General features: G+C 39.1%; 2 protein-coding genes across 2 annotated transcripts; both read left to right on the top strand.

The window, feature by feature from the left end:
- The first annotated feature begins 8,098 nt into the window (after positions 1 to 8,098).
- Positions 8,099 to 14,050, top strand: tesmin (testis expressed metallothionein like protein). Its single transcript, XM_084555913.1, has 6 exons — positions 8,099 to 8,305; positions 8,596 to 8,667; positions 9,714 to 9,816; positions 12,407 to 12,544; positions 13,163 to 13,266; positions 13,540 to 14,050. The coding sequence occupies exons 1-6, from the start codon at positions 8,280 to 8,282 to the stop codon at positions 13,700 to 13,702; spliced, it is 606 nt and encodes a 201-aa protein (XP_084412039.1). The 5' UTR covers positions 8,099 to 8,279; the 3' UTR covers positions 13,703 to 14,050.
- A 485-nt stretch (positions 14,051 to 14,535) lies between these two features.
- Positions 14,536 to 20,876, top strand: LOC311496149 (uncharacterized protein; the record flags this gene model as incomplete). Its single annotated transcript, XM_084555912.1, has 5 exons — positions 14,536 to 14,703; positions 18,142 to 18,216; positions 18,302 to 18,350; positions 20,233 to 20,310; positions 20,785 to 20,876. The coding sequence occupies 5 exons, from the start codon at positions 14,536 to 14,538 to the stop codon at positions 20,874 to 20,876; spliced, it is 462 nt and encodes a 153-aa protein (XP_084412038.1).
- Between the last annotated feature and the right edge of the window lie 1,670 nt (positions 20,877 to 22,546).

Genomic DNA, 22,546 nt, shown 5'->3' with positions numbered 1-22,546 from the left:
GCAGTCCTCATGTGAGCCAGTTTCGTTGTAGCACTTGATGGTTCTTGCAACTGCACTTGGGGACACACTCACAGTTTTTGCAATATTCCAGACTGACTGACCTTCAGTTCTTAAAATAATGATGGACTGTCATTTCTCTTTACTTAGCTGATTGGTTCTTGCCATAATATGAATTCTGCCAGTTGTCAAATAAGGCTGTCAGGTGTCTACCAACAAGACTTCTGTACAACACAACTGTTGTTCCCAACCCCATTAAGAAGGCAAGAAATTCCACAAATGAACCTTGACAAGGCACACCTGTGAAGTGAAAACCATTTCAGGTGACTATATCATGAAGCTCATTGAGAGAAGTCCGAGGGTTTGCAGCGCTGTCAGTAAGGCAAAGGGTGGCTACTTTGAGGACTCTAAAATATGAATAATATTTACAGTTATTTCACACTATTGTGGTTACTACATAATTCTGTATGTGTTCATTCATAGTTTTGATACCTTCAGTGAGAATCTACAGTGTAAATGATCATGAAAATAAAGAAGAACTATTAAATGGCAAACTTTTGACTGGTAGTGTATGTACATCAATACTGCTATATTATATAACATATATTCATCAGCCGCTCTCATATTATGCCATATGCAATATATATATATAATAGGTTACTAGACTAGAATTATCACTAGCAATAATTTGCAACTGTGTGTGTATGTGTGACCGGCTAAGTCCAGCCTTTGAAAGTGCTCAAAAGTCCAATTTTAGGAAACCAGCAAGTATGTTTTTGTTTGTTTTTTGTTACAGGTTTTTGAAGACATACACTGTAAAGTTTTGATAACTATTTATTTATTTATTTTTTTTACAGGGAACAAATTCATGAACAGTGACATCAAGGATGGTGAGTAACATTGGCAAATAAAATGTATTTAATGATTAATAGTCATTAGTAGTCATTATTCCAGTTATCCATCTATTATCCATTACCACTCTAGAGGGGTCATGGGGGGTTCAGTCTGTTCCAGCTGTCATTACCAACCATTAAAATAAACTAGGAGCGGCCTGTAAAAGTGCTCAATCATATCTTCAAATCACAGGAAATCAGAAAATATTTGTATTTTAAAAGCTTGAACCAGTGAACCAGCACAGTTTTTTTTTTTATTTTGGAAAAGTGTCATGATGGTTCTTTTATTTGTTGACAGTGAACTCACAAGCGGTTCGTCTCTCTGATGCAGGTGAGTAAAATGTTATTTAAAAATGTGAAATTGCGCAATGTGACAGATGCATTGTGATCCTGATGTTTCTTTAATTGCTTTTGTCAGTCCAAGAATCTTCCAATCAAGAACAAACTTCCTCTGTGCTCCCAGTGACCAGCTAAGAAGTAAGTAAATTTTATCAGGTGGAATTGATGGCCAAGACCATGACACCTTCGCATTCAGTGTTTCTTCTTTCTTTATTTTTTTTTACTCAGAATATAATATAAAACAGTATATGTTTTATATTTTAGATTCTTCATGAGGAAGCCACCTCGTATGGTTTCCCAGCAGTCTTGAAGGAGTTCCCAGAGGTGTTGAGCACTTGGCCACTTTGCCTCCACTCATCCCAGCATCACTCTCCTTCCGAGCTACAGGAAAATCTTGCCTGTTACAAGCCATAAATCTGCATTCCTCAAAGTATTTATCTGGAGCTAAAAGGAGTATTATTAGCGTGGTGTCCTAAGTTAGCATGCTCATGCCGTGTTAAACATACTGCTGTTATTTGGCTATCGGTCACTTTCAGTATGTCTGTATGTTAGCATGTATGCTAACAGACTGGTGTTTAGCTGCAGTGGTGTTGTCATTTATAGTAAGTTTTCTGTTAGCCGTGTGTGCTACTGTTGAACAGTAGGCTAACAGATTTAGCCCGTTGTCTGCTAACTGGTTACAAAACATAGTGACGTTGCTAACTGGTACAGAGTTACTACGCCTTTGTGTCAGAATCTCCGTTAACATATTTTGGTATTATTGGTCAACCGTATGAACTTCAGAGCGCCGCGCTGCCGTTGCCAAGGCAACAATGAGACTCTGACGAGTTTGTCAATAAAGTTGGGAGGATGAGCTGATTGACGTTCCTGCTTGACGCACACAAAATACCTGCGGGTCAGTTCTGATAGATAGAAAATATTAACTTGCCTGATACAGTTATGGTCCTTGAATTTGACGTGTGGTTTATGAATGATCATTTATTTAATATACAGTAGTATTAGCCAATATAAATATTATATATGGTCATTTAAAAAAACAAATCATACTAATAGATTAACAGTTAAATAACGAAATAAATATTGTTTATATTTTAAAAGTTCATTGGTACAGATTTCATTAAAGATTTAATTAACTGCACTTTATAAGAGAATGTGTTCATTGTAAAGCATTTCAAGCTTTAAGTATGACTAATTGCTTTCTTGATCATCCCTTTACTAAAAACACCAGCACAAAATAAAACATACCAATGCTGTGGGTGCAGAATTGAGTTCAGCCTATTGGCACGGCCCTCCAAGATATTTACTGTTTCTCATGGGGCCCCTTGAGAAAAATAATTGCCCAACCCTACTCTTGAGGAATAAAAGTTTATTGCTTTTGAAAGGCTGTACTTGCATTGTATGCCATATTATCATTAATGAAAAAATGGTCTCAAAATAATGTTGACAATAATATAAATTGTGGGACAATATATCGTCCAGCCAAATTTGTTATCGTGACAGGGCTAGAGATACATCTTATTTGTATCATCATACATTTGCAGTACAATTTAAAGCACCCACTGGGGGATGAGAATAAGAGATTGTGTTGTTCAGTTTTATTTTTCACAGACGTGTTAAATGTTATGGATTTTATGAAGATTGTGCCATGTGTTTGTACAGTTTTTGTACAGTTTGATAAGTTTAATATTGATTGTTCAATTAAATTTTATTTATATATCTTCAATAAAAATACAAATTGGCTAAAAGTTGGCTAAAACATCTGGGAATTTTGTTAGAAAAGAAGCTCGTGAAGTCAGTACTACTTAGGGCTGCGCAAGTGTGAATTATACCAGGGAGCTCTCCTCTGTTTCATGACCTTCTTTTTCCAGAGAGGGAACTGAGTCAAAAGTTGTACTAAGTGATGCTGCAGTGCTGTTAACGAAATAATTAATTTGAACTGAAGTTCGCTTTTGGATGCTGTCATCCATAATGTTGAGACATGGTCCTGAGGTAAATAATAAAGGAATTAACTCCTTACAAGTTGATCTAAATTTGCCATAATACAGCAACATATAGGTTAAGGACGGTGGACAAGACAGGTAAAAGTAAACATTAAATAAATACAAAAAATAGCAAATTAAATACAACTGTAGTTATGTTTGTGGTCTACTGAGAGCAGGCTGGTTGTACAGCCTCGCAGCAGCAAGAAGGAAGGACCTGTGGTAACACTCCTTCACACAGCGTAGGTGAAGCAGTCAGCTGCTGAAGGTGCTGCCCAGTGCTGTTACATCCTAGTATATAGAGTCAGTGGTTATAGCACCATGGAGCGCCTGGGACTGGTTTTCCATCCACAGGCTCAAGAGTGACAAAGCCAGCCTTCCTCACCAGTCCGTTCAGTTTGTTTTTGCATTCTTGAGGTCCTAAGTGTCCTTAGCAGTCTGCTCTGGCCTTTCTTATAAAGTCCCCTAGAATAGTCAGACCAGTATACTATAGTATACTAGTCAGTATATTTTTTGTTAAAGTAGACACCCAGGTACTTTTAATAGTCAACTATCCCTGTGTCCATTGCCTGGAGGTTGACCGGAAAGTGTGATAGCCACAGTGAAGAAATTACAGACATTTAATTTTTTGTATTGATTTATATTCTGTTTTTATTAAATAACTCCTCTTTTCTTTTTGTTTTTTATTTAAAGAATTTGAGAGCAGACAGATCCTCTGTGGGGTTTACAGGAGTTTTGGATGTGAGAAAGGCCTGAGTTGTCAAGAGAGCCAAAGTGAGCCATGGGTTGGTGTGTAGGTCTATGCTTACTTTGTACCATCATCCAGCCGCCCTGATTTCACCCAGAGGACAGTTAAAAGGAGCTACTCCAGGTCGGTCTGCTCCAGCTACAGAGACCTGATTAGCTAGGAGAAACACGGAGAGACAGCAGCCATGGCTAACCCCTAAACCTAACAGACTACAGTTGAGAATTTAGGTGTGAAATTAACAAGGAGCTTTGGAATACAAGTGGTTTAGTAAGATAGGCGCCACCGTGTGTGTAATTAACCGCTATACACAGAGGGTCTTCGTGATTTTAAAGGAGTTGAAACAATTTGCAAGCAGCAACACCACAAAGTGTAGGAGTAACAGAAACAGTAAGCAGTCTTGTTTTTGTATAGCGCTTTTTTACCTATTGGCACTCAAAGCGCCTTGCAGTCACTGATGCATCAACCAATTCACTCACACAAGCACACACCAGTGCCACGCACTGGGAGCAACTGGGGGTTGCCGATTCCCATTTTTCCCAGTTTTATTTTTTTCCTTTTGCTCGTTCATCTCTGCTCCCGTGAGAAAGGGGGTAGAACTTTGTTTTGATGAGCGCACCATGTGACCAATCACATGTATGGACTTACCATTACTATATTATCATGTGAAAGCAGAGACGGGGACAGACGCTGTTGCTGAATGAGTCAGACAGCGGTGAACAGGGCAGATACTCACAAGAGAGAAGAAATTATATATACACTGTCTGGCCAAAAAAAAGTCGCCACCTGTATTCAACTAAGCAAATAGAAACGAGCCTCCTATTGGATAATTACTGCATGGGAGATTATCTTTCAGCTGGCAACAAGTTATTTAACCCAAACTGATGCAATGAGTAGCTTCTCATTTCTTAAACAACCATGTCTAAAGACTTAAATGTTTGGTGAAACCAAATCAAAGAGAAACAACAGTAGAACTCAGGGCTACGTTTAATAGTGAAAGTAAGAGCATTACCACACGTACAATGTGAAGGGAACTCAAGGGATTGGGACTGAACAGCTGTGTAGCCTTAAGAAAACCACTAATCAGTGAGGCTAACTGGGAAAAAGGCTTCAATTTGCTAGGGAGCATAAAGATTGGACTCTGGAGCAATGGAAGAAGGCCATGTGGTCTGATGAGTCCAGATTTACCCTGTTCCAGAGTGATGGGGGCATCAGGGTAAGAAGAGAGGCAGATGAAGTGATGCACCCATCATGCCTAGTGTCTACTGTACAAGCCTGTGGGGGCAGTGCTATGATCTGGCGTTGCTGCAGTTGCTCAGGTCTAGGTTCAGCAACATTATGTGCCCAAAGAATGAGGTCAGCTGACTACCTGAATATACTGAATGACCAGGTTATTCCATCAATGGATTTTTTCTTCCCTGATGGCACAGGCATATTCCGATTACAATGGCAGGATTCATGGGGCTCAAATTGTGAAAGAGTGGTTCAGGGAGCATGAGACATCATTTTCACACATGGATTGGCCACCACAGAGTCCAGACCTTAACCCCATTGAGAATCTTTGGGATGTGCTGGAGAAGGCTTTGAGCAGTGGTCAGACTCCCCCATCATCAATACAAGATCTTGGTGAAAAATGAATGCAACACTGGATGGAAATAAATCTGGTGACATTGCAGAAGCTTATCGACACAGTGCCACAGGTTTGTTTGTTTGTTTGTTTTTTTTGGGGGGGCAGGCAGCATAACTTTTGTTTACTAGTTTGATTCTGTTTTTGCTTGTGTTGATTTGATTGCAGTGTTTTGTTTATTAAAGCGTTATTGAAATGTTAAACAAAAGTCCGGAGTTAGCGTACTTGGTCTATGCTTGGTAGGCCATGACATGGCCATGACACGTACCAATACGAGCGCTCTTTAACTGAAAAAAAGTGCAACCATGGTTACATCTCGTATCGTCATCCCCTGTGTTAACGCCAGCAAATTTAGTAAACTGCCACTCCTTTATAAATTTGCACGGATTCAGTAAGTCTATGAACAGCAATTAACTCAACAGGTCACCCGGGACGTTTGTCTAATACTTAGACATAGCAAAGATGAGCTAACGTTAACATAAGGTTTATTTAAAATGAGCTACTCCGAGTAGATGGTATCCGGCTAATAGCTAAATGCTAACTAGTTAATTTACAGATAAATGCCTGTGTTGTAGAAGAGAAAAAGAACGCTGTAGAAATATTGGTACAACCTGCTTTGTAAAGAGTTATGTAAGTACAAGTATGTCAGCTATGTGGAAAATTAAAAGTTAGAGTTGCGTTCTAATGAAGTTAGAAGCTTAATCAGTAAATTTCGTAGTACATGAATAAATCTTGGTAAAGAGTAGTGACACGTTTAATCTTGATACACAATGGATGATAACTAGGACAGTGAAGCGAGTTTATATCGAAATCCCTGATTCATATACAATATGCTAATTATTTAATGAGTGCATGATTCATCAACAGGTGTCTTCCATGTTGGTGGGATGACTAGCCCTATGGCAGAGCTGAGCACAGCCCAGTGCAAAAAGGAATATAATGACACTGGGGACCATTCAACAAGAGATTGCTGCTCCGAAAAAATCTGTTATGTCCATCCTGACTCTGCAGGGACTCCTGTTTGGAAAGGGCCCTCTTCAGAGATCAGTCTGCCTGTTCTAATTCCCCATCCTCACCAGTATACTCTCCAGCCTGAAATTTTGGACCCTCTCAGCTTAAGGTATGTGTTCAGTCATTAACTGTTTTGGGATTTCTGATATTGTTTGATCTGAAAATGTTTTCTGTTGTCTAGTTTCTTTGTCAGACCTTTCCAAAACATTTTTCATGATGGCCATACTCCTAATCTTAAAAATCAGGAAGAAATGCTCAAAGAAATGCTATACATGTTTGACATTTGCCTGGACTAATATTAATCCATTGATTGCAGATTCCACTGTCCATATCAGTCCACCCAGTGTCTACTAACTTATCCATATGACCTCCAGCAACCCCAGTCAAGCCAGTATCACCTCCTCGCTGGGTAAGTCTGTATGTATTTATACTGTAAAAACAAAAATACCGTGATCCACTGTGCAACGCTGAATTGCTTTAACTGTGTAAAGCGATTTGAGCCAGTCATGTTGTTCTTATCCTTATGCCTGGTCCACCTGACAGCAGTCATCACTACCCTGTTTCTGGTTCCTGGTTTACTAATGAACCCATTTGCTGCAGCATGATGCAGGTTAGTTCAAAATTCAGACACATTAGCGTGCGTGTTCATGGGTCTACATGTGTCATTTTACCATGTGTATTTTCAGGGTGACTTACATAACTCTGTAGCAATGGACTATCAGCAGTTTCAAGAAGGACTGCCAGAAGACACACCTTACATCAAACAGCCTGTAAGTTTTGCCAAGTTCGGTCTATTTTTCAAGAAGGAATGGATCTCAACTTTAGTTTGGTGACCAAGCTACTGTCCAAAGTCAGAAATGTCAATTTCCACATTTAAGAAGAAGGAAACAGTTAGTGTTTGATGTTTTAGCTCTTTAAAGTGTGTTAAATGGATAATCAGAATAGTTGCCTATTTATAGTAATTGATAAACCACCAATTTAAGATTACATAAGTCTTAAGTCTTCCCTCCATCTGTTTAGGTCATGTGTAGTGTCAGTGGAGATGGACAGGTGGGGCTGGTTGATCCTTTTGAGTCAGGATCTGTGGAAAAACACAGAGACGACGGACTAACTCAAGTAAAAGGTCAGTTCCAGTTTTTCCAGTTTCAGTTTCCTTCTTCAATTGAGAAAGCTATCTGCTTTCTTCTGTCTTCCCCTCCACTTCTGTATCACTTCCTCACCTTCTGTCTCTCCGCTTGGCTCCCCCCATCTAAGCTGTTTTCTGCTCAAGGATTTTTCCTCATTGCCACATTGCACAAAACAGTCAATTTAGATTTTAGCCTCACATTAATATCCACACTTAAAAAGAAACAGCTGTTTGAAAATGGCTTAAGACCAGTGCTTCTCACTATAGCCTTCCAAATGTTGCCAAAACACTTTGTACACAGCAATCTTGTTGTTGTTGATTGAACCATGGTTTATTTAGTTTTTCTCTTTTCCTTTGTGTTTAACAGACTGCGGTGTTCTGGGGTCTCCCTGTCAGGTATGAAAGTGTTTATTTTATTAGCCCTCCTTACCATGATTGATTGATTAATCAGTTCATTAACTAGAAGGTTATCTTTGGGTATGCAGTGATTGCTCATATACAGTTTCATCTGTATCACCAGACACCTTGTCCCCTGTATGAGTCCATAGTGCAGGCATCCAACATGCAGCCTCAAACCCCACCTGCAAGGTAAGGAATGACGCACTGATACCAAAGAGTGATTGTCTTAATCAGGATTGCAACGGCAAGCCTGTGGCCAGCCTTGATATTAGATACTATGTTATACATACATATCCTTAAACATTAGAAAACGAACTCAGTACTAGAGTAATGGAACAGTCATGTGTACATTGTCCTCCTTTCTATTGTAGAATATCTGTAAAGGCCTCTTAATAGTTATAAGAGGGTATATGAACTTTATGTAATGTGAATTTGAAACACAATTAAGTACAGACTATTTTCACCTTTTACCCCTGTAGAACTTTTGCAACAGTGTGTGAATCAAAATCCAGGAAGCCCTGCCACTGCACCAGATCTCAGTGCCTCAAACTGTGAGTAGATGATCATACTACTACATTATTTTTCTGTTCCTTTGGACAGACAATAAATAAAAAACAGATGACCCTCCAAGCCATCATGACAGATTTTAGGGGGTCACGTGATCTGAGGTATGACTGTGTGTTAAGATTTCTTGGGATGGCTGCTAGTAATGACACTCCTTGATGGAACAACTCAAAAAAACATGAAGAACAGTACAAGGTGTTGACCTGGCCTCCAAATTCACTAGATCCCAAACTGATCAAGTATCTGTGGGATGATCCACAGAGGCCCCTCCCCTTAACCCATAAGACCTAATGTTATGCCTGATTGGTGTACATTACAATGAATTCAGAGGAGTATTTCAAACCTTCCTCGACCCATTACTCCTTCCAGATTACATTAATGGCATTGAGCTAACATCAGTGTTACAGTAACAGTTGCATTACATAGCATACATCTATCTTTTCTTAACCATTAACTGTATCACAGACATGTTGTCTCGTGTTAAAATAGAATGGACTGCTGTGGCTTCAAAGCGCCCTGCTGCCATTCTCGACCAATACACTGAATGGCTGCAAGGGGCACAGCCAGTGTCCTGTGTAAGCACACCTCCCGGTAGAGAAATCTTTGTGGACAAGGCTGTTAACTTGGTGAAAAAAGGTTCAGTTTTACACAATCATTGAGGAATTTTAACTGAAGTCTGTTACCAAGATCCTACCAACTTGTGGAAACTGGCTTCCATTATCCCCTTTAAAGCTGAACGTATATGGACCTAACTGGGTCAGTCCTGCAGCTTTCAGATGCTACATGGATTTAATGAATTGAAGGAGAACTTTTTCAGAAAGTATAAATCAGATGTGATACTGTACTGATACTGTAAGAATTTGCCATATTCATAGGTTAGTGCACTGATTTACTGTCATTCCTGCTGTAACCACAATAACATTATTATGTTTAATTGAACTAAATTATTTATGTTGTAAAAATAAATACACACTACATTTTAAAGTTATGTGTTGCAGATGAATTAATATTTCTATGTGTTTGTGTCTCTTAGGTACTGTGAGTGTTTTGCCAATGGAGCAATGTGCATCAACTGTGACTGCTCTAATTGCCACAATAATTCAGAACACCAAATGAAGCGTCATAAGGCAATCAAGGTTTGCAATATTTTTACTGAAGTTCCTCCCAATAAGACTTAAATATGTAAGAATATATTTAAATACAGTATCTATGAAAAGAGACATGTGAATAAGACAGCAAACAGACTGATTATTACACTGGAATTACATATTAAAATATATGATCTTAAATAGTCTGCATACACAGTTTAAGAATTATAGTTCAACTGTTCTTTGGTCAGATCAAAATTTCAGAGTGCCCTCGCCCACATTGTAAATCAGTATGCATGAAAGACAACTTTTTAATGTTGTAATATATTAATATTGATGACAAAAAGGCAATTTATAAAGAACAATGAAATAAATAGTTTCTAAAAGACTAGTGTGGCGTTGGGGAGATAATTGGAGCATCTCTGGCTAGTTGCCCACCTTAAACTCACTTGGCTAGGGTCAACAACCAGAAATCACCTTTATTTGAAGGAATCTGTTTTGATCCAGTTTTCTTTCTACAGTGATTACTCTAAATCTGAGTACACTTTTGGATAAAAGTGTGTAATTACATCCGTTAAAATGTGCTTAAATATTAAAGGTTAAAATCATTCAGTGTAACAAAAACTGGCCTGTACCTTATAAGATACAGTAATCCTTTATTCAATTTGCAGCGTTACAGCAGCACAGGGAATAGAACAGAAACACACACTATGTTTCTTGTTCAAATGTATCTGTGATGTACTGGTACTTACAGTAGTTAGTTTGACTGCAGCAGGATGGAAGGACCTTTGGTATCTCTCCTTCACACTGTGGATGAAGTATAAGATATACAAACACTAAGTGAAAAGGTCAAAGAATTTTATTAAATGGCTTGCTGTAGCAAGTAGAGTGCTGACTGACTGACTGGCGTGGCTGTCAGTAGTGGGTCTTCCACAAACTAGAGTTTGCTAGGTTCGATCTCTGGAACATGGCAACATACCACATGTTGAAGTGTCCTTGAGCAAGACACTGAACCTCCAGTTGCTCCCAGTACATGGTACACTTGTGTGTGAATGTGTGTGTGCTTGTGTGAGCGAATGGGTAGATGTCTCTGTGACTGTAAAGTGCTTTGAGTACCAGTAGGTAGAAAAATGCTAAATGAAAAGAAGACCATTTACCATAGTGGCAGATATTTGTGATAATCTGTATATAAACACCCTGCTGTAATGGGATGGTACAGGATGGTGACTGCTGTGTGAGTGGATCACTCAGTATCAGCTGAAATTGACTGTTGACTGGCTGAGAGACAGCGTGTAGAGTTGTCAGAATCAATCAAGTCTAATTGGTGTTTCTGTCAGGGTGACATGTCATAAACAGATACTCTAAAGCACTGGAAAACATTCATGGGAAAACAGGTTCTCTCTCACTCTCAGTGTGTCTCAGTTTAAGGTGTTTTGTTGTGTTGTCTTCACTCTTCATTCATCTATTACCTTCAAAAACTGAAACATAATCACTGCATGATAAACAGACCTATTACCCTAACCGTAAACTTGTTTATCCCTAATGGAAAAACCATCCATATAAAACATTTACAAGCTGATTCTGTAAAATATTTCAAATCCAGCATTGTTTGCGCCCGTGTTTTTGCCAAGTTCAGCCTGGTTTTTCCCCAAGTTTACATGGGATTTGCATCTTGTAGTGAATCCTGAGATATCTGACATCCTTAATCTAACTGTACACCCTGGCATCCATTAACTGGTTCATTGATCAGGAGGGCACATTCAATCTGCATATACATTCCAAAGCATAGAAAAATGTTTTCAAATAAATCAACATAGCAAATTATGTTATAGTTCTAGTTTTAGTTGGTACCTGTGCCTATCTATGGAGTAAAATGATTACAGATGTGTATTACATTATTTACAATTAAATGGCATTTCTAAGTTTGATTTGGAATGCGCCCATTCATTCAACATCATCAGTTCCACCCGTATTGTTTCCAATTCAGGTCGTATTCACATCAGCAAGAGTGATCTCAATAAATATTCAGTTGTCTGCACTACCTAAGAGCAAGTACTTTACATCACATTTAAAATCAGGAGCAATGTCCAGTGCAGTGTCTTGCTCCAGGACACTTTGGCATGTGGAGAGGCAGTGATTTAACCACACACTCTATAATCAGAGAACAACCTGCTCTACCACCTGATCAATAGCTGCCCACAGATTACAACCATAAGGCCGGCGTAGAACATTTGGATATCCCAACCGGCATCTAAAAGCACAAAGAAATATCCCAAAACAGACAGAGGGGAAGGCGGCTACAAGAGTGTAATGTAGCTGGAGTATCAGCCAAAGATTTTCAATAAACATCACATCTCTGTACACTTCGAAAACAGTTACACTCTGAGGCAGAAATGTGTTCGCTCCAAAGATGAAACACAGGCAAAAGCAGATGTGGTTTTACACAAAGTAATTTATAGTGAATGTATGTATATATGAATGTGTGCAAGACCTAAAAAAGGTCTACGGTAGTCTAGATTAGACTAGTTTTTCTCCCATTTTTTTGTTTCAGAGGGGGTGATAAATGTGATAAATAATTATTTTATTTATTTCCTCAATGTTTCTTGCTCCAATCATTACTTGTATTATCACTTTGTAGTCATGTTTAGGTCGTAACCCAGATGCCTTCAGGCCTAAGATTGCTGGTGGGAAGTCAGGAGTGGTCAAAGGTCGGCATAACAAGGGCTGCAACTGTAAACGCTCCGGCTGCCTTAAGAACTACTGCGAGTGCTATGAGGTTTACACACACTTACACACACACATTACACATCACCATATTTAAAAGATACTACTTCATTGTTAGAGAAATCAAACAAAACTGAATGGTAATCACAAGGTCTAATTGCTGTACTCAAATAAACAGTATTAAACTGGAATCAATGCATTTAAAGATGACAAAGACATAGGCAACATTTTGTGGACTGTTGTCCACAAAAGCAGAGACTGAGCCACAGATAACTATTTTCACACACTTTGAAATAAATGAGGCGTCTATATTCACTGTGCTAAATGTTGGCTCCAATAGGTGAAAACACTGATCAATGCTACATTTCTCATTTGCTAAATTCTGAATGATTTCACCTCCTCCCTTTCGTCTCAACTTGTAGGCCTATCAGGCTTCAGCAAAGTTTGCAAAATGTGAAATATAATTGACTTTCTTTAACAGACAAAATATCAAAATACTTGTCATTCTTATCTGTCATGTCTCCTGGTTTATTTTGTCAGCGTAAGTCAGTAAGACTTACATTTGTTTAATTAGGTTTTTGAATGTACATATAACAAAGCAACAAATTGCATGGAACTGTTTTGAAGCATTTGAGATTGTTTTGCTGTTTGCTGCTGTGTCCGTGTGCAGGCCAACATCATGTGTACCTCCAGCTGTAAATGTGTTGGCTGCAGGAACTATGACAAAGGCTCCCAAACGAGCCTTAAATGGAAGACTGACAACGTGGAGGACAGGTGAGTCATTTAAGTTTGACATGTGATATAGTTTCACATTTTTTAGGTGCCCTGCACTTGGAGCAACCCAAATATCTTATATACCAATTTAGGAATGTTGATCATGCTAATCGTGTGAAATGGCATTCATCGGGCTAAAATAAGAAAGCAAATGCATCTGAATCTGATTTGAATGAGAAGCACATCCCTCAGTGAAGATGAAGATAGGTTTCTGTGAAGGTTGCACCATTGGACTGGGTTCACATTTGTTTGTGTGTGTGTGTGTGTGTTCAGACGTCCTGAATTTGTGATTACGTCTTCCGTGGTGGAGGCTGTGTGTGGCTGTCTGCTGGCTCAGGCTGAGAGGGAAGCCCAGAGCCCCGCCCAGGCTGAGCAAAGTATCCTGGAGGAGTTCGGACATTGTCTCTCACAGATTGTCAAGACCGTGTTCGAATGAAATACACACTGAGCGACAGATAAACACATGTCCTTCTGTTGAACTTGAGTGGAGGAGTGGTTTGAAGGGCTTACCACATCTTCATCAGTGTTTTTATGTTGTATTGTGTTCTTAGAAAGCTTTATTGGTCAGTGTACATTTTCTGATGTTTTTATTGCTTATGCAGACACTTAAATTTGTTGAGTTCAGAGGTGCGCCATTGTTCTCAAACAGTTTTTCTCTGTGTCTATGATTTTTTCAAAGCAATGACAGTGTTCTGGTTTTGATTATAAACTGACAAGAAGTAAGCATTCAGTTACACACAGTTTTTTCCAGTTGTTGCTGCACAAAAATTGTTTTGTGCAGTATGTTATGTATAATATTGTCCCATTTAAAACATATGTATTTATGTTTAGATTTACCTTGATATAATTTAAGTTTATTGTTTATTGGTTCAAAATAAAAGTAATATTTATGATATCGGGTGTTAAGAGCAGATTTATTTTCTTACCACATTACATTGTCGCAATATTTTTCTTTACAACCTTTTTCAATCCAAGATATTTCATTCCTCCACTCTGATCCATTCAACCAATAAAACAATGAAAGTCGGTGACCTTCAGAACAAAAAGGTGGCAGTCTGTGCTGCCAGCGCAGTCACCGTACCCAGACCAAGGATTAGAAACATAATAGGTTTCTAGATTTATCACTCAAAGCTGCCTCTGAAGGTTCTCTGAAGTTTGAAAATCTAAATTTAAGGTGAACAATTTTGAGGTGTTGCGGTTTTTAGAGCAGTAGCCGTACAGTTGTTGTTTTGTCACAGGGAGTGACTCATTCATGCAGGAGACAAGAGGATGGCATTGGACCACGTTGAACAAGCCATCTTTCCTTCCCCTGTTGCATTGCTTCTCACCACGTACACGCTAAGTGACACCAAACTCCCCCGCAGGTGGCTCCCAGGCTGGCCTCATGATGGGCCACTGCCGACCCTTACAGAACAGCAGGGCTGGCTGAGCACCAGAGTCAGATGAAACAGACCCCTCTTCACAGTGCTAGATTCTGTCTGTTGACTCTGCTGGCAACACCGCCTGCTCCTTTTTTGTCAACTCCGTGGAAATATTGGACCAATAATTCCATTCTGCACAGTTAATTGTACTAATAGGACATCTAAGAAACTTTTAGTCTGCAGTCTCATATATACCGTATATTAAATAGAAAACTATCAATTTTGAACACTGATTCATAGTTAAATTAATGACTATAATCAAAGTTGCCACAAACTGTTTGAGGTATAGTTGTGTTACGCAGCATTCACTTTTGTGCAACATTAAATAGTGTTGTTTAATTATTACAATGTATTTAATGAATGAAATAAAGTAAATCACGTAATCTAATCTAACAAAAGAAGAAAGGATGAGTGTGTCTGTGTTTATGTGATCTGTGTAAGATGATGGTGCCAAAACCAGTCAGTAGATGGTTAGTTTGCAACACCATGTGTCTGTGTGAAACATAATGAATACTCAGTGGTGTAGTGAACCCACTGGTTTAACAATGATGAATCAAAGCAATACCATTCACTGGACAACTCAAACCAGTGCATGTACAGTGGCAAAAGTTAAGCAGATATATGTTTAGCCATGTGTACATAATTACACTGCCTTAGCTGTGTGAGTCCAGTTAGTGACCAGCCTGTGAGGGAGTTCACGGGAGTGTGTTACACTGATAGCTAGGGATCGTATCTGTTGATGATACAGCTGGGAGGAGTTGCCATTCCAATGAGAAACGCAGCCTTTTACTGATGGTCATGTTGCTCCATGTTGTAGCTGCTGCCTAGGTAACTGTCTTACTCTCTTTTAACGGTGCATTCATGGCTAGCTAGAAATCAGCAGACTCGTCACTGCTGGAGAGGATCCAGAACATCTGGAGGAGACCACTTGCGTAGTCAGAGAGCCACTAGAAGAATAAGGTGAGGAAGGGGGATGAGAGGGATAAGAGTTTAGAGTTAAGAGAGCGACTCATGGGTTGGCAAAGTAAATGCTAACACTTCACTTTATAACTAAACATGGACACATGGTGTATACCATCTCCAGTGTTTCATGGAGTAAGCACACTACAAAGCCCTCGACTGGATAGTCTCAAAAAGGAAGTTTAAACTTATAAAAGAGAAGCATTCTGAATTCTTCTTTATGACAAATATATTTCCATGTTGTTTTTACGGTGGTGGAGTCCATGCATGAAGGCTGTGAAGTCAGATTATCAGTGATCCTCGCCTCTGAAGGCTTTCAGAAATTAGGTCATTGCCTCATACTAGGAAACCTCTAATGAAAATCAAAACAGCAGCATGATATATCTCTGTGTCGTACGCACTGGGACAGCATCACACACACTTAGGGTGCACACAGCAGATCCACACTATAGATGTTCCTCGCTGGTCGTGACGTCAGCTTGTTTTTGTGCTGTTTTTTTGGCTTCTCGTAAACAGGAATCCTGCAAGGCCTCACAGGGAGCATGATCAAACCTGTTACTGACGCTGCTGCTCCTGATGGGGGATAAAAGCAGCCTGGAACATTGGCCTGAACCACACATGCTGCTGGACTGCCCGCACCTACTGCAGCAGATATGGTAAGTGGAAACAAGTGCACGATAGACCTGCTCTTTGTAACTTGATTTGTGTAAAACTTATTTCCGTGAAATTGTATGAATAATTTTGGCTGAATGTGTCTTTCGTTTGTGTAAATTTGCCAGTTCGATGAAGAAAATGGGTTTTATATTTTAAATTTTATTCATATCTGAAATATAATATAGCAAAGAGCAAATCATTTCATTTCCTTGTGCTCTGTTTAATTGTCAGCACCATTATTATTTCTGCAATTTTATTACCCATTCTGAATACATTATATTTAATTACTTCATTTTATTATTTTAGTTGCTATTTTAATTACTGAAAATTTAATATTTGCATTACCATTACAATTATTCAAGGTATCATGTTTATTCTAATAGTTGCTGTGTATCAGAATATTAAACTTTAAAACATTTGTTGGAGGAACTGTCAAAAAGCCCAGCAGTATTTTCAGTGGTATTAAAAGATGCAAAAAAAAAAAAGATAAAAAGAAAAGAAAGAAAAAAAAATTCGAAAGCCATCAGTATTTAGTTTACTGCCCAGACAGAATGCATTGGTTCTTTACAGAGCAGACCAGAATATATATTTAATGTGACATGTTGGCTGTCACAGGGGGCAAAACGGTAGAGCTCAGCCCAGGTGGGCCCCCTTTAAAGCTCTAGGGTTAACCCTTAAATGGGATCAAGTATGATATTTGAATTATTGACTGATATCACTGAATATGATATGACAGAAAATATGTGCGGAAAACACACTGTAACTTGTTAAACTGGCTTAGGAGGCTTTACATGAATCCTGTTACTGTATGAAGCCGAAGGAATTTAATAAACCCAGTACACTAAAGGTCAGCTGTGATGTGAAACAGTGTTAAATGAGACCAGATTTAATCTACTACATGACCTTCCATGTGATTTTGTGATTTTGACACGGTCTGTGTGTATGTTCTTGCCATCAAGGGCACATGTTGTCTATTTTTGGGCTTTCTCTGATGATGAAAAGAAAAACACAGAAAAAGCTCCAGCTTGCCCAATCTGACCTGTCTGCAGGTATTCAGAAAGCTCTGCAGAAAGATTACCATGAAAGAAACTGTTTGGGCTCAAAGTTTTGCAGCAATCTATATCTAAAACTAATTCTGTTTGTTTAAACAATTTGTTAACTATTGCTATACTGCTTTTATAAAGGTCGGTTATTTTGGAATCTCACAAAACAGCGCAGCTCACAGATACTTTACTGTTGAAACCAAAATGTACCAAAAAGTACTTCTTTAAATGGGTAAGCCTTATACAGTAGTATTACTACAACCCTTAAAATTGAATGTAACAGATGAAGAATACATTATCTGCTCGCCAGTGATTTTGAGTTTATGAATTTCAGTAATTTATTTAATCAGTGGGTGGTAATTATATCCATTTTATTCCCTCAGATTTTGTTATACGGTTTAAGAAGAACCATAAGTGGCAAAGTCTACAGTAGTCTGAGGAACACGTATGCAAAACCAAGCAATGGTCTGCAACGTTGGATTTGGAAATGTAATGGTCCTGTATTTATAAAGCTCCACCTACTGAGCCACAGCCATGAGCGACTCCTAGAATATTAACTTATTGTTAGATGGATTGTATCTACATTTGCAGTACATGTTTGGGCAAAATATAATACACTGTAATATACATTATAGCCATGTTCAAACACCAGTTTACAAAGCTAAATACTTTGTTTTTGTGGACACAAGTGTATTCAAACCATGTAGAAGCTGGTAGTATTTCAGTTTGGTCGTCCTTATACGCGTATTCTGCAACATAGTACGCATGCTTCCTTTCTCTGTTTGTTCTTGTTTCAGAAGTTTAAAAGCACGGTTGTCTGGACGTGTACTTTGGCCATCTCCCTGTTCATTGTGTCCTGTCATGCACAGAAGGTAAAACTCTCCAGCTACTGATACGTCCCACTGCTTTTCAGCACCACAGTTTCTCACCGGCAAACTGTTGTCTGTTTCCCCTCAGCTGAATATTCACTGGGGTCCTCAGTCCATGATGTACTTGAAGGGCAAACGTGAGTTTAACTACGACTACAGTGCTTACACTCTTACTTTATCAATGTCACATGTATTTCATATTTTGTATGTGTGTGTTTTAGCTCTTCACTGAGGATTCATTTATTGATGTTATAAACTGGGTAGAACAGCTGTCCCTCCCGACACCAGGCTGCTTGTGGCTGCTGACTGTCTGTCCATCATTTTCTAGACACATTTTAATTATTTTAGAATGTGCAGGGCTGACGAAGACTCTGATCTGTTCACAAAGCCTATGACACTTTTAGGAAGAAACATCTGGTCCTAAGCTAAGAGATGGGGTGCGCTTGACCCTGTTGCTCTGGACAGCTCGCTACCTGCTACATCAGTGAACTAACTCACCATGTCTGCAATGACAAGTGGAAGGTTCTGTGTCAGTGTTCAGTGATACACAGATACTGAAATGATAGAAAAGATTGTTTAATTAGAGTTGACTGAACAAATAGTACTATATAGGTTTACTCTATATATAGTACCAATTGTATCTGAAAGTCTGGCTTTGTTTATTCAATGCAGTTGGAGCTGGACTCTGTAGAGCTTCTTGGTTTGGTTAATGATATACTCTAATGATCTCACAGACACTTCAGACATTACCAGACCGAGTTTTGGAGTGTAGAACTGTGAAAACGATCATATCCAGTATTACTGGATTGTTTTAGCTCGTCTGTGAACTGGCTCAGTCTTTATAAATTCACCACCATCAATGGTCAATTAGCTTAAAAAGTCATTAATCTGTTCTTAATTCTTATAAGAGGGACATTTTTGGACTAACTGTGAACAGGTCTTAGTGACTCAATCACTCAGATTCATTAGCAGTCTGAAAGTTTGGAATGGCTCTCCCTTATTTTTGGAGTGTGTTTGGATTTTACTCAGGCGGTAAGGATCTTATTCTAGCCTCTGCATGCTATGCATAGAGACGTGTCATAAATTGGATTAATACTATATACTGTGATATAATCAAAGATGGAATTAGTGACACCATCTGGTGAAACTGTTTGAACAGGCTACTTTTTTTGTTTTGTTAACCAGCTGAAATGGATTTTGGCATTGCACTTGATTTTATGAGTACATGCTTGGTACCTGGGAGTTGAAGATTTTACTTTGTAAGTGCTTTCCACTGGCGGGGCCAGACCAGTACTGAAGATATGCAGTACATGTGGGGATGTCTGGATAACTATTATTAAAGTCCAGTGAGGAATCCTCACAGACAGCCAAGGTGCTGTCAACTAGATGCCAAGGACGGCGAAGGCAGCCACTTGTTCCACAAGCGAGTATGTTGCTGGACCTTTTCATACTTTCATACTTGATCACTGAAGAAAAAAATGTAGAACAGAACTCAGCAATGAAATAAAATGAATTTCACAAACCAACAAAAAAACAACCGTGAGTCCAGAGTCATCTGTCACACACAGATGAGGAGTGGTACAGACTGATGGCTTGTGGAAGGAAAGATTTCTTGTAGCCTGTCTGAGCCTTTTGGAGAAGGTGCTCCGTTGTGTGTCTATTATATGGTGGAGAGGGTGGTCAGGGTTATACATGATCGATAGTTCAGCGTCCTCCTCTCCACCACTGGTTCAAAAGTCTCCTGTCTGCAGCCAGTGACAGAGGCACCCTTATGCAGCATCCATTAAGATAACTTAGACAGCAGTAATACTGACTGATTGTTAAAATGTCTTTAGTATGGCAGAAAACCTCTCTACACAGACTCTAACTGACCACCTATGTAAATAACCAGTGTGAAGATCTGGGAATGTGTAGTAAATTACCAGTAAGAAAGAAAGATTTCTTTTAGTAAAATGTGAATCTCTCTGAAGAAGCTCAGCATCAGTACAGCAGCCTGTTTTCTCCCGTTCCTGTCTTCAGATGGCAGGAGGTTTGTGTCGGAGGATGACAACAGTGTCTTGAAGCAGGGTCTACAAGGGTGGTATGAAGTTCTCAGAGGTACGTTACCATTTAATTGGATTTTACTCTGCTTAAGACAGGATCGCTGGCAGTGTGTCCCATTAATTATTAATCTAATTAGTGACAAACCCACAGAGAACTGCTGCCAAGCTGCACTGATATTTGGCCTCCTGCAGTCTGAGTGCTCCGAACACCAGCAACAGCAGCTGTTGTCAGTGAAAATGTTCTGATAAACCTACAGTGCACTACCTGTCCAGCACACAGCAATAGACAGAGGCACACATAGATCATAAAGCAGCTAAAGCTAAATGACCACTCAGTGATGTTATGTCTCTTGGTCTGCCGAATGATAAAAAAGACAACTCTTGGGTAGATGCTTAGTTTACTTAATATGTCATATAACATATTATATGATGATAATACAATAATGTTTTGGACATGGGACCCCTGTGTCTCACCTGTGTCTCACCTGTGTGTGTGTGTGTGTGTGTGTGTGTGTGTGTGTGTGTGCAGGCATCCAGAAGATGCAGTCACCGAAGTTCAAAAATCCCACCCACATTGTGAGCTCAGAGAAAGTCCTCATCCACTACCTCCAGGAGAGATGAGACACACATGAGCAACTTACTGACACTTCACTTCACATCACTGCAGTCAGCGTGACGGGGAGACACAAGCGGTGCTACATCACAGATTTATAATGAAAGCTCCGGTTAACGTAAATAGTTAACTGTGATTTGTTACGTAATTTGTATTTTTCATGCATGACTGTTTCATGTGCGTCCAGATTTCAGCTCGCTGTACATAAAAAGAAAAACAGTGAAGTAAATGATGGATGATTTACATCTTCTTGGAAGTGGCATCTTGTTTGCAGTGTTATTTTGACCACCAGAGGGCAGCACTAGCAGCAGCAGCAGCAGCAGCAGCAGCAGAAAGCCTAAAGACTGGCTCCCTGTCTCAGCTAGAGCTTGAGGTCACAGCTCTGAGCTTTGTCAGTTTGCGCTCTGATCCTTTTTAATAACAAAGTTCAGCAGTGCTTTGAATACAAAATTCTGATTAAACATTTCAGCACTATGAGGCCACCACGAGTACAACAGTCAACACTAGATAAACTATAGAATGATTAATTAGTACAGTGAGAACAATATGAGGCAATGGTATTGTCTGTCTACTGGTAAAATGGTGAAAAAAAAAATATATATATAGAAAAGAAAAGGCAATTTAAGAGATGCTATTGTGCAAATCAAGCAGAGAGGTCCATGGTTTCGTAATGAAGGACTTTGAAGTGAAAACAGTGAGTAAGGTAGAATATATAGTTATAAATAACTATATATTCTACCTATATATATATAACTATATAATATATATAACTCAAATATCATTTACCATCAACTTACTTCTATTCACAGAACATTTCTGTGACTGCTGATTAAGGTACTAATTAGAATTAAAAAAATTGGGTGAGCTAATAATAAGAACCAAAAATAAGGGCCTACTGCTCTAAATGACTACAGATCAAATCTTTGGATGCTTTGTAGATCCAGTTGTCCTCAGGCTTCAATAGCTATGACCTCATAAGGACAGTATTATGTATCAAACACATAAAAATATACCTTATTTATATGTTTAGCTGTCAGCAAGCATTTCTAGTAGATGCCATGGAGCTATTGTTACCTCCATGTCACATCAAGTTGCTTAAACCACTGCCAGAGCATGTCCATGTGAATACTGACTTCTCTCTCTCTCTCTCTCTCTGTCCTCTTTCCAACCTCGACCACTCAAAGCCCAATTTCTTCCAGCCATATAAACAGCCTCTATTAGCCTCAGTTAAGCAAACAGCAGCAGTGCTTGGTTTAGCTTATCCTGTAATGGATATCACTGTTTACGCTGAGCACATTTCTGCTTGGTTTCATCATGCTGCTGCTGCTGCTGCTGCTGCTGGAATGAGAATAAAGGTGTGATCTTTGCCTACATTTACCAGGAAGGAGGTCTGTCATTGACTGCAGGTCCATTAGAGTGCAAGTAAACACGATGGAAAAGAAATCTTCTGCTGGGCTGCTCTAGGTTGAAACTTCCTGGTTGCTGACAGTGGAACCACGCATGAACATTTGGGCTGTTCCATCTCTGATGCACATCTGACCACACCCAAAACATGGTGATACATTGCACTCTAATAAAAAGGAGAATTTATTCTGTCAAGAGATAACAAAAAAAAAACCTGATCACCAAAAAGGAGATGTAAAGGAGAAATGAGAAAAGAAAGAAAACAGCAGAAAGG

The sequence above is a fragment of the Chelon labrosus genome, assembly GCF_963514085.1.
Source record: "Chelon labrosus genome assembly, chromosome: 11".
In the NCBI taxonomy this organism is placed as follows: Eukaryota; Metazoa; Chordata; class Actinopteri; order Mugiliformes; family Mugilidae; genus Chelon; species Chelon labrosus.
Note: the sequence above shows the minus strand (reverse complement) of the source record. Positions and strands in the feature narration are given on the sequence as shown.